This window comes from Propithecus coquereli, unplaced genomic scaffold (genome assembly GCF_000956105.1).
Source record: "Propithecus coquereli isolate 6110/MARCELLA unplaced genomic scaffold, Pcoq_1.0 Scaffold39, whole genome shotgun sequence".
NCBI lineage: Eukaryota > Metazoa > Chordata > Mammalia > Primates > Indriidae > Propithecus > Propithecus coquereli.
In genome coordinates, this window is record NW_012149618.1 from 1,617,510 (window position 1) to 1,630,856 (window position 13,347).

At 39.9% G+C, this 13,347-nt stretch overlaps 1 protein-coding gene across 1 annotated transcript in view; it reads right to left on the reverse strand.

Annotated features, from left to right (window-relative positions):
• Positions 1-679: 679 nt before the first annotated feature.
• ASXL2 (additional sex combs like transcriptional regulator 2) overlaps positions 680-13,347 on the reverse strand; it is a 176,585-nt gene continuing 163,917 nt past the window's right edge. Inside the window, exons 12-14 of the mRNA XM_012652406.1 lie at positions 11,473-11,578; positions 8,968-9,685; positions 680-5,732 (exon numbers count right to left, since the gene is read on the reverse strand). Of these exons, the coding sequence (XP_012507860.1) occupies positions 3,288-5,732; positions 8,968-9,685; positions 11,473-11,578 (3,269 nt within the window). The 3' untranslated portion in view covers positions 680-3,287. The remainder of the gene's footprint in view (positions 5,733-8,967; positions 9,686-11,472; positions 11,579-13,347) is intronic.

A 13,347-nucleotide genomic window follows, 5' to 3' on the forward strand; every position in this document is an offset into this window, starting at 1 on the left:
AGGTCATTAATCTGTATGACTTTACACCTTCACCTGGAAGGCAGTGAGGACTTCCTTTGGCTATTTAAATCTCAGATATGATCTAAAACACGTACATTTGTGTACCTTCACAACCCATGTAAGTATACTTCCTCCTCCACCCCAAGAATAATTTCCCGCTGGCCAGCACTTCATCTTAAAAATGCTCCATGGAATACCACAGATAGCTCCAGTATCTTGAGCGTAGGGGTTAAGCGAACAGAAGCAGGGCAAACACCTCCAGGTATTTGGCTTCACTGTCTGTTTAATAGAATGGGGAATTTTAATTAATGAAAATTCTTTCAGATTCAGAGTCTTCTCTACTAGACAACTTAGAATATTTATAAATAAGACTGAGATGATACATTATTAATGCTATCTCCTGAGGTGACCTGCAGCAGAGGGGGGGTAATCTGAAGGCTAGAGAGGGGTACACCGGAGGCATGTGCATCAGGCATGATGCCTGACCAGTCACTGGAAACAATGTCAGGTAATACCCTATGAATAACCTTAGCACTTAATAAAACATTTCATACTGAACAACTCAAGAGCTAAGTTAAAAATTGCTTTAAAGGTACTGCTGGAGTACCATACTCTAATAATTTAAATGTTTTGTTTCTACTGCCTGCTTCATTTTCTAGAAGGCAGATATTATGTAAGTTTTTTCTATTCAGCTTATAGAATGAATGGCTTTCTACTTGAAACAACTGTTTTGAAACAAACTGAAAAATAGACTGGTATTCAATTTACTACCAATCTGAGATAATTTAAAACTGTTTTCTCATCTGGTCAAGATTGAGGCAGTATACATAGTTGGTCATTTTTGTTTTACAAGTATTCCTAAATGCAAATATTTAGCTGAGTACTATTTGTGAAGAGAATCTGGTGAACAGCAATGCTTAGAACCTATCTGTAAGAGCCTGGGTCAAGATGAAGAGGCACAATATGGTTTGCTTTCTGAATGGACTTGAAAATCCCTGATGCCTTTCCTCCTTTCCTGGTCACAGTCTGTCCAACTGCAAAAACCATGGAGAAAAGCCTTTCTTACAGGAAAGGGCCGCAGCAGAAAAATCACTTTCATCAATCAAAATTGGTAATTGATATTTAGCATGGAGTCAATTCTGAAACATCCAACCTCTTCCAGCATGCAGACAGCCCTCAGCCCTGGCACTAAGGTGGGGAATGGAATGGCTGGGCATTAAGTCTTTCTAAACTCACCCCCTGGATTGCCCAGGGTGCTGAACATTTGGAGCACAACCATGATTTCTGTTTCCTATTGGTTCTTGGCTTGAGAACTTACTCTTTATCCCTGGATTCTTGCAGCCTTATCTCTTAGCTGTGTGTGTGCTGGAAGAAAAGGGGGAAGATGGAAGGACATGATATTGTCTTGTCTGAAACTGGGACACAGATATTAACCCTATATTTGTCTTGGGCCACAAAAAAGCCAGAAATGAAAAATGAACAATAGTGAAGTAAGTTTCTTATGGTTTTTGGGGCAAGGACTGTGGGAAAGCATTTAAAAAAAAAAAAAAAAGTGTACGATTTGGGGTTGGGGCGCGGAGGGGCGGACAATAGAATGGGGGCAAAACAGAGATTATTATTGCTTTCTTTCTCCTAATCTGGAATGTGACTTAATTAATGAATTTAAACTGTTCTGCATTTTGTAAATATCACATCCTGAATATTAAGTACAAAGACAACTGTACTATGTTGCACTAATATTTTTACTTTACACACTTCAATTGGGAGACTTGAGATCAATATGCAAACGATGCAAATTGACACTCTCTGATTTACTAAATTCTGGTAAACTGTAAGTCTATTTTAATATTCCTTAACCATGACCTAAATATTATGTACTCAGAAATTCTTCAGTCACTAGAGAAGGATTTAAAAAACAAAAAATGAAACAAAAAAAGAAAAAGAAACAAAAACAAACAATAAAACTTTGGAGCTAATTTTTCCTCCTTTCCATGCAGTCCCTAAGCCATTCACTAAAGCTCCTTTATGTCAGAAATTTTTAGTTGTACAGACAGCAGTAACCCAAAACAGGGACATATTTTCTAAAACAGGAAAAGTGCTGTGTACTCTGTGTGTGTGTGCGTGCGCGCACACGTGTGTACGCAAAGTAAGAGATAAGATTATGTCATCCTCCTCAGATGCCTGGGAGGTCAAAACAGGTTGAACAGAATAAGCAAATGTGGCATTAATGAGCTTTTTTACCTGTGACAACTGACTATAGAACATTAGGTAACGGGTTGGGGGAGAAGAGGAAAAGAGAGGCTACCTTGTTTCTAGTGTTAAAATCGTTCTACAAAGTTCTTTACGTTCAATTTAACAGTTTCTGCAGTTTCATTTCCCTTGCCTAACAATACATAGTTCAAATCACCCCATCACTAACGCTTTTCTATTCATTTTATGCTAGTATTTCAAAACTGTAAGTTCCCATGAATGACTAAGTATGGGGATTTTTTTTGCTGAAATTGTTGCCCTGTACAGGCTATAATGACACGGGGGCGGCGTACTGGAGAGGCAATCCCTTCAAAAACTACATTCACTATGTCAGGGCAGGGGTGGGACTAGGGAACAGCAGGGATCCACAAACTGCAAGCAGAGTGCTTGGCCACAGTACTGGTTTACAGAAGCCAAGAACCAAGTCATAGCTTTCAGAATCTGAAACATTACCTGTGAAATTAATATCTTATCAAATACTTCAACTTAAGAAGCTTCCACCTAAGGTAAGGGGACTGAGTAAACTCTGAATCCAAATCCTGCAAAGGCTGAATAATCTATGAATGACCTGCAGCCAGACTATCAGCATGAATGGTCACTTCTTTAGACCATTACTTCACTCCTTCCTTTTCCTGGTCTCTTAGGAAAGGTCAGAAAGCTTCCTTTCACCATGCATGGCATTAAACTTTTCTCAGAGTCACATGAAGTGGAACATAAATCTGAATTCAAAGTAACACATTATTACCTAAACACTTGGAAAAATGCTAAACAAAATGTGACATATTTACATGATTTTTAAGTGCAAACTTGTCACAAATTCACAAAGTCTTGCTTTATTACTTAGACTTACTATACAAGGTGCTCTTCCTCTAAAATGTAAAAGATCTGTACTCTTTATTCCTGATTAAGTAACATTTGTCTCTTAAGACAACTGAAACTTACTTGTTTATTTCTGTGATTCCGAAAGGATGCAAAAAAACACATCTGGTCAACCCATCCCTTCCCCCGCCTTTGCAGTGTGTCTCCTTCTAGTCTCGTTACCGAACGACAAGGCAGGAGACGCACAGTTTGGAGGGGCCAATGCAATCATCATGGCAGAAAGCTCCACACCCTTTGCACATGATCATGGCTTTCAATCGGCAGTAACATTTTGAAGGTGTGTCCTCTATGCTGTTCTCTTCCGGAAAGGCCTGAACAGGAATGGTCTGGCCATGGCTGCTGGGATTCATAGCTTGGCTAGCAGGGATGGTAGTGACAGTCACTGAAAAGGACATGACGTCACCTACGTTGCTAGATACCTGGCTACCCGGTACAGCAGAGTTATGGTCCATGTCAGATGAGGTGGAGACATTGATCATGCCTCTGTAGCTTGGCCCTATCTGTGTGGGGCTTCCATACAGCTTTGGGGTTTGCCGTGGTGGAAGGAGTAGAGGCTGATGGGCGGGGCTGTCTGCAGGTAGAGGAAGAGCAGCGGAATTGAAAAGCTCAGGGCTGCTTCGCATTGTCTTACCTCTCACTGCATGAGCCATTTGCTTCTGTGCTGCCTGAATCAAATCTCTGGCTAGGGTCTTTTCATCAAATGTTTGGCCTCTAGTGAACAGGTAATTCTCCTTGCTTAAAGTGGTTTGCTCATTCACTGGTGTCTCAGCCTTCACAGTCTTGTTAGCTAAGCAATCACCGGTGGATAGGGTTTCCCTACTGTGGGGTCCTGAACTTGTGTCCCATTTGCCAGAACTCTGGGAAACCTGGGGCTCCTCCTTCACCATGATGGACTCTTGCTCATCACCAGTACTTTCCTCATCAGTATCATCTTCTTTGCCACTGCTACTATCTCCTGTTGCATTTTTACAGTCTGTATATCCCATTTTCAAGGCTTCAGTGGGGCTACTTAGACAAAAACGGTCTTCGGGGTTTATAGAATGGGTCCTCCTAAAGCTCTCTGAACCCCGGCCATAGGTGGAAATATTAAGTAAATAGTGACCTGCCATTGCAGGCTTGGATGTCCTTCTGCCAGCAAAACCCAGCATGAACCTCTGGCTTGTGGAGATGTTTTCCAACTGGAAACCTGAGTGAGTGAAGTTGAACTGAGAGGGCGGTACAATTGAGAGAAGATTCTGCCTCCGAACCCTTTGGATGAGAGTCTGAAGGATCTGATCTTGGGTTGCTTTACTTAGTCCTTCTTGGTATTGGTGTGTGTCAATGCTGGAGTCCCTCAGCTCCTTAGGTGAAAAGAGCTGAAGGGGCCTTGGAAAAGGGAGCGGTTTACTCTGTAAGGTTTTACTCAGCTGCTGTGTAGCTGGATGGGCCTGGCGCTCATTAACTTCCTCTCTGGTGCTATTTTCTGTTGTGTTGGTACTTATGAGTGCTCCCATCCCCCTTTCCTCTTTTGTAGTCAGTGGAACAGTTTTCATTTCAACTTTGGTGAGAGGTTTAGGCAGAATTTGCTCCATGGGAACATCTTTGCCCTGGAGCAGCTGAGTAACTAAAGGATTATTAGCAGGGATACTAGAGCTTGGTCTTGAAGTGGGTCCATTCATGTTTGAAGAAGTTCCTGCGGTTTTAAGGCTAGAAGCTGCTGGCAAAGAGCTCAAGGATGGAGTTGATCCGGTAGGTGCTATAGTTACGCTGACCTGGGGTACAGGAAGCTTTTCTAAAGTGGCTGTGGTCAGTAAAGATGTTAAAGGGGAGGGAGTCATAGCCACTGGTGCATTAGCATCTGTCTTTGCTGAGGCTGAAGAGTTTGGTGTATTCTTACTAGAACCGGCTTTGGGCTCAACTGTGCCATCAGCCGCAAAATGAACAGATGAGGCACCTGAGATTAGAGCAGGACCTGTTGGAGGAGAAGTTGCTTTCTCCTGTCTGCAACTACTGGGCCCCTGTGGGTGGCTAAGAGAGGCCACTGTGGCTGTTGCCCTGGTGGGGTTCAGTTTTTCATTATCCGATTTCTCTATGTGGGCTGGTGATGGGACATTTGTGCATGCTCCACTGATGGCAGGTGTTGGAGGCACTGAGGGGGTTTGCTGTAGTTGTGCTCCAGAGATACTATGAGGCTGCGCCTGGTCTGGGGTGGTCTTGGTCTCAGACTGGGGCTGAGTCTCTGGACCACAGGGTAAAAGCTCTCTCGTACCTCCCCTGCTTCCAGTTCCTGCCAGTTCCAGTGTGGGGCCTTTTCCAGTTCCACTGACTCTGTCTGAGCCTGGACTGCCTCCTCTAGCAGCTTTCCCTTCACCACCCTCTCCTGGACCTTGTCCACCCCCTGGGCCAGGTCCTGGAATGGTCCCTCCAACTGAGGCGGCTGCAGCAGCTGCGGCGGCTGCAGCAGCTGCTGCCCTCTGTGCTTTGACCAGCTGGGCTTTTGCTTTGATGTCTGCGAGAGTTCTGGCTCCTGTTCTGTTAGGACTAATGATGGAGACTGGAAAACAAGCCCTGGGAGAGACCTGCGATGGATGAAACGGCATGGGGGAGATTCTGGAGACCGGGATCTGAAAGAAGTAGGGGGGAAAAAACAGAGTTTAGTTTTCACTTACAAGAATACCTTAATCAGCCCTTACACATTTTTAGAATAGATGAACACTACAGCACCTGTGACAAACATGGGAGGTCTATGGCTGAGAGGTCAAACCTTGGAGACAGCAACATGTAGTTTGTCTCTAGGTTCCTTCCACCTTTTCTATTGGTCCAAAGAATTCCCTCCCTCCACTCCCACCTTAAATCCCCACACCTCTTTCCCCAACACAACTCTCTCCTAATGTCACGACTACTCACAACTGCTTATTAAGATATAGACCTTTCTATGGTATCTACATTTTTACAAAGTGTGTTTATGTTTAGGGGGGGCAGAGAAAGAAGGAAGGAAGAAGAAAAGGAAAGAAAGAAAGAAAATTATATCATTACTGTCTTTTACTGCTTAGCTTTACTACCAAGGGGAACAGTTGCTCTTCTTTGTTCTATGCATACAGTTGAGGTGAATTATCTCAAATTACAGAGGCTTCCAGATAGCACTAGAAGGAAGGCAATGTGTGAGCCACAGGTACACCCCACTATGCCCACCCACATAAGGGAGTATGTACATACTGTTTACCAGCCATTCTCACCCCTGGCTGGTATTATATTTACTTTTGCAGCTTTTAAAAAATATATATGCTCTGGGTCCTATCCCAAAATATACAAATTAGGAGCCCTAGGAAAAAGTGTATTTGTAAAAAGCTACTTGTGAGATTTTGATGTACTATCAGGTTTCAAATCACTGATTTTCATACCACAAAAATATCATGTCTGAAATGAATTTGCTCCCTGTCCTAAACAATACTTTGAAAGCTACTAGAGTTAATTATAATGCATTAAGATGCAGACCCTTCTAGTTGTTGGTTGAGTTTAAAGGAGCAAATAACTGTTACAGACGTTCTAAAGCATTCAATTAAAAAAAATTAAGCCACTAAGCTCTAAGAAAATGCATGCCATCCTTCTGCATATCCTTAAATTAAGAATAAGAAGTCACTAAAGATTTTCCATTATTTGTAATACCCATTTTTTCAAATGTTTGCAGTTCTGAAAAATTGATTCTCTGTGATTTAAAAGTTAGAGCTGTGGGATTTTTTTTTTTAATAGATTTTACAAAGTCCATGTAATTTAACATCATGAAATATACTTAATCTAAGAGCTAAATCTATTTTATATCCAATTCTAAGCCTAGATGCATATTTACTTAGCACACAGTCTTTAGAAGCTGCCCACAGTAAGAAAGAAGCAATTATTGCCCCTTATTAATATCATTTGGAAGAGACTGCAGGGGAAAAATGGGAAAAAATAGGTAAGACTAAAAAATTAAATACAAGAAAGTTGTTTAGGGGAATTTCATGTGGGAACAAAACCTGAGAATACTCTTAAGAGTAACACCATACCTAGCATAATAATATCTATCATAATAACTAAAAATCATTAATAACATGTTGAAATCAAACAAAAACAATCACTGAAAATGGTTTTAAAATAAAAAGTTTTAATACTTAAAAATAAGTTTCGGTCATTTATGTAAATAGCCCTATTGCCCAATTATGCAGAATAAATTATACTTTCTAAGTACAAAACCATTACGTTGTCCAGGTACTAGAAACAATTTAACTTGCTGAGAAGCCCTACCCTGGCAGAGCAAATGAATTAAATGCTTTTCTTTTTAAATGTCCAGTCGTCCCTTGGTATCCATAGGGGATTGGTTCCAGGACCCCTATGGATACCAAAATCCAAGGATGCTCAAGTCCTTTATATAAAATAGTGCAGTATTTGCATCTAACGTATGCATACCCTCCTGTATACCTTAAATCATCTCTAGATTACTTATAATACCTAATACAATGTAAAACCTATGCAAATATAGTTGTTATACTATAATTTTTATTTGTATTTTTAAAACCGTTGTATTGCGATTTTTATTTTATTTTTTTCTGAATATTTTCAATAGGTGGTTTAGTTGAATTCACAGATGCAGAACCCACTGATAACAGAGGGCCAGCTGCATACTGAATGTAAAACATATAATGTGCACATATGTATGTATATAATTTTTATACACATATGCATGTAACTAACTTGTAACATTTGTACTAAATTTCAAGTTTGTTTTCTACTTAAATTTTGTTTAAAAGATTTTATTCTGTTATAAGTTACACTGAGCTTTGTCTAAGAAGGTAAGATTTGAAATAGGGTCTAAGGTGAAACAGTTGTGAGAAGTCAAGTAGTACACAACATGGGTCAAGTTCTAGTAAGTGAATTATTTCCAAGGAATATTTCCTGATAGTACTAACTTTGGCTCATCTAAGTTAAATAAAAAGGGTGAAAAAGTACTTTTATTGGGTTTATTTTTCTATTTCTATCCCAACGCGAACGAGAACTCAGTACCTTGGGCTCTTGGTAAGCAAAATAGTATCAATAAACATTATTTATAAAAAAGTATTAATGAATAAATACAATTTACAAAATGAATGAACTACAAACTGATATTAAGCACAGGCCCAAATATTAATAAATCTTGAAGATCAGGAGTAAAAATGTGTTTGGATTTTAAAGGGCTTTATATATTAAGATAGTCACAGATGCTGCCTAGAAGAATTTGAAAGATTTGACAGGTAGCAACATAAGGCTAAAGAGAAGTTAATGACATATGCTAAGCAGCAGAGCTTAGCAAGACTATTCCATTTACTAATGTCCCTCAAGTAAACAGTGGTGACACAGTGACACAGGATAGTCACACACATTTCCTTAAATAGGAAGGAGGTAAAGGTAGTGGTAGACCCACAGAATATCAAATCAGTTACAGTAGCAAGAAAAGGGCCAAGGTACAAATACTCAGGCTCCTGGTACAAAGATAAGGTCTTTCGATCACACCAATGGCTTCCTCATGCTTAGTCTAGTACTTATTTTGTCATGTAAGACAACAATTTCCATAACTGTCTTAAGATACAAGAATAGTGAACACAGGAGTAGTTTACATTAGATACCCTGGTACCTTCTTTATCAATCAATAAAAATCTGTAGCACTGCAGTTCTAAATGCCTGTTTGTCAGTAATTTTATTCCTATAAGACCACAGTTACATGCTTACCAAATACATACAACTGCTTCTGCATTAAGAAGTACCACAAATTACTTGAAATTTAGTAGGTATGACCAAAAACATAATGTGTACACAATCTCTCCTTTTCAGTTCTCCCCACTCTCTTACCTTGAGAGGTGGTACTTTTCGCACCTGGACCCTTTCTCTACTGAGAAAGGGCTGTGGCGAGACCTGAAATGGCTGCTGGTGCTGGCAATTCTCAGTGACACGTGGCCTTTTCTCCCAGCTCACAGGGGCCTCTTCTTGGGTGAGAGAAGATTTCCTCTTGAGGCTTTCTGGGCTCTGATCAACAAGAGTTGCTGGACGTTCTTTCATAGTGGTCTCCTGTGGACCTGCTTCTGCTATAGGTTTCATTATTGGCTTTTCCACCTCAGGACCCTTGGGTTTGCTTGGGGATATAATCAAAGATTCTTGGCTTTCGTTTTTCTTATGACTAGAAGCTGTGGTGAGATGATTCTCTTTCTCAGATTCCTGTTCAGCAGAGGCAACTGGCTTCTGCTCCAAGAGACCCTCATCCTTTGGGCACTTGATGGGAAGAATGCTACTAAGCTCACGTGTATTGCTGGCGGAAGCAAGTGGGGGCTCTGTGGATTTGGAGAAGTTTGGCTGTGCCTTGTCTGGGCTTTCGTGCTCTTCTTGTCTGCCTGCTGACGGCATTTGCAATGCTGCCTCTGTACACTCTGACTGGGGGACTACTGGGCCTATTCTGACAGGAGAGGCCTCTGAAGGAAGCATGGATTTTGGCTGATCAGCTGGGGTTTTCTTTACTTTGGGATCATTGGGAGATGCTGTCAATTTCTTTGAATCTTCAAGGCTTAGGCCAGAACTAAAAATGGGGGAAAAGAAATATTCTAGCTGAGAAATGGCTCGTGATACTGAAGGCATTACAAAGTAACAGAATATGACCATGCCTAGGAGAACCCCTGACACATAATAGGTATCCTTCATGCATTGTATTCTATCGTTATTAGCACTGACGGTTCTGGAGCCACCATGCCTGGATTCAAATTCTAGCTCTGATATCAACTGTCCATGTGATGTTAAGCAAATGACTAGCCTTCTATACCTCAGTTACTTCAACTGTACACTAGGGTTAATTACTACATAGTGATGATTAACTAAGGTAAGCCATGTCAAGTACTTACCTTGATGAAAGCTCAAAAATGGTAGTAATTATTATTTCTGCTTATAAAGGGGCCACACTGTCTAAGAGGCATGCATCACAGATTACCTACAAGGGAACTAAAGGAAGGCCAAGACTCATCCACCCTGGGATTGTGATCTGCTCTGTAGTACCTGTGGAAAGGCTGGCTGGCCCAAGAAATCTAAGGGGACCTGAGGAGATAGTAGAACACTGGCTATCAGTGTTCTCCAAAGGTCAAAAATTATAACTGAGTTTTTGGAAAGCCTGTCTAAATTCCACTTGTCCTAGCTCTAAAATTCTGAGTGTCTCTGAGCTATCCAGGGGGTGTAGGCCACTTGGGACTTCTATAGTGTGGTCTGTCGAAAAGCTAGGCTAATTTGTAAGGGTCACTAGTGACTCTTCTTAATATTTTAGAATGTCGTATAACAGGCAAAATCAACGTAGCCCCCTTTGGTGACTTCGAAGAATCAATACTGTGCCTCTTGAGATGGAATGGCTAAGGACAATACTGGGCAGTAATTAAAAACAGCTGAAAACAGACCCAAAAGCTTCATGATGCTCTGTCTAAAAAGGAGGGATAAATATTTATGGAATTCTTGCTACCTGTAATAATGGTCTAAATATATACAACATCATTTATATAGCTCAATGCTTACATCAACAATGTAGAAAAATCAGCTTATGAGATTCTCAATAGGGATCCTTCCTAAATGACTGTGAAGGGGACGGATAAACACCACTTGGAGACAAGGAAAAGGGGCCCTTAGTTCTCAAGTAGTGTTTGTATTATAGAATCTCTTTAAGGGCTGCCCCTTGGTGTGCAGAAAGAGGAAGGGAGACTAACTAACAAGTAGAAGTGTGGGTGTTCAATCCTATTTCAAATAAAACAGCTCCATGATAATCATTTAAATATCCCCATTATGATTTTATTTGGACTTCTTAGGAAAAAAGTTTAGACTATAGCCCCTTTAGAACAGGGTTTGTATCCTGATCCAGCTATGTACTTTCCCAGGTGCCTTTTACAGAGGAGAGCTTGTTTAATTACATGTTGAGTATAATGGTCCATATTATAGGATTCCTGGGATTCCTTGGTGATTCTGGATAGTTATATCTGTGACAACCATAAAAAATGGACAGAACTTCAGTATTCTTTTATCTTATAAACTTACTGGAAGCCAACCTATTAAAAAAAAGGGACTCTTAATTCAAGATTAGAAAAAATTTTTTTTAAAAAAGAATCCATTCTACCCACAATAATAGTATGTTGTAGGTCAAAGATTATGAGTAATCCAATTCTGTGTACCTGTGATTCATAAGAAAAAAACCTTCTCTCTAAGGGAGAACTGGTAAAATAAAAAAAGAAGGAAATCAAGGACTAGATTTCCTGTTAAGGTAATGAGATAAAGCATCACATGACATACATGCAGGAATTAGCATCTGGTTTACAGAGCCTGTCTTAATATTATTACCTCTGACCATAGTAGCTTTCAAAGAATTGTTCCTTCCATGGCTCCACTTTTTTCTCCTTCTCAATCTCTTGTCGAATTCTCACCTGCATCTCAGGTGTAAACTCACCTATAATGTACCCGAAAAAGGATAATCAATAGAAAAATGCTATTTGCAATGTTTAACTATTTATAAATCATGAAAGACTCATGCAGGAATCAGAATACTATCATGTGAATGTAACAGAAACTTCCCAAAGCTCTTCAGTGTGAAGGAGGACCTAAATGCCATTAAGTGAAATAAAAATACACTTGCACACCACTCCATGTAGTCTTTAGTACTCAGCTGAGGCTGACAGAGTCTTTTCTCCGGACTTTCCCTATAGCACCTTCCTCCTGCTCCAAACATCCCACATTCCACACAGATTTATTTTAACTTTGAATTTCTATTAATAATTTATTTTCCACTGGGGAAAAAAAGTGATGTGCTTTCAGTAAATAATGCTACCAGGCATTTTATTAAAGTTCTGTTTCTCCAAGGTAAATTGTATTTTAGGCCCTTTACCTAACTGCACAATGAAAAGCTACAGCCCTGCTTTTTAATGATTCCAATAAAAAGGTAGAGAGTTATTCTGGAGTTGTCAGTTTTCTATTTGTTCCAGAAATTATACCAGTCTAGTGCCCCTAGCAACAAGATACTGACATGCCAAAGACCCAGCTGCTCTGAATATGCCATTTATTTGCATATACTACCAACCACCTCAATCCTTCCCACTCCATCAGCAGAGAATAGTGAATGCTTGGTAGGCCATCTTCAAACTTGTGGCTCAGATAGGCTGCTCCCTTTTATACTCTAATACCCAGGACATCAGGGAATAAGAGGTAGAAATGGCAGAATTTGAAGTTTAAGACCTCCTGGGGGTGAGAAGAAGGAAAGGAAAAATGTTAGAGGTCCGTGGACATCACAGTCGTGGGCAAAGGATTAGGAAAAGAGGACGGATCTGGTTGTCAGAATCCAACCCAGAACTTCTGCTGTTGAGTCTACTGTGCATCATAGAATGAGGAATAAAAAGTATTGAACTCCGTTCACTTATGCACGTGTTCAAAGTTTCTGTTGCTCAAAAATATAATCACATAACTATAGGTATAGCACATTGCTTACATGTAAAAAGAAGTAACACTGATGCACGATATCATTGTTGATAGTACCTCCTTACAAAAAAGTGGGGCTGGGAAATAAATCCTTTATACCTATTTATTCTTAAAGAAAGGTACTAGTAACTGGTATATTTTAAAGTGTTTATATGATTTCGATTCTTTCAGAAAAAAGTGGTCTCTGCCCAAGGAAATCTGTAAGAAAGAGAAAGGACCAAAGTAATCAGCAGGAAATTCCTTCTACACAGAATTTGCTCTAAAAGAAGAGGATGAAAAAAGTCAACAATTGTGGTGAACAATACAGATATTAGCTGGTTATTTAATTGTCAGGTATGTGACAGAAAAGTAAGCAATGAATAGCATTACTAATGCTCTCCATACAAATGCATTTATTTTAAAGATTTTCACACTTGTTTCAAGCTATTCTTTGGCATAACTATGTATGACTTTTCAAGTATTATTTTATATCCCATGTATACTGAAAAACAGATGTAATATTTGATCTAAAAATAATACAGCCAGTGGTTTTACTTATGGCTGCATATTAGAATCACATGAGAAAATGTTGGGGGAAAAAAAACCCCAAACACTAAAATTCAGGCATCAACCTAGACTAATTAAAACAAAATCATTGACAGTGGTGCCTGGCTAACAGTATTTTTAAAACAACACAGTGTTTTTGAGCAGTTGGGATTAAGAACTGCTAATGCTGACAGATACTACATGCGGTGCTCACACAGTAAC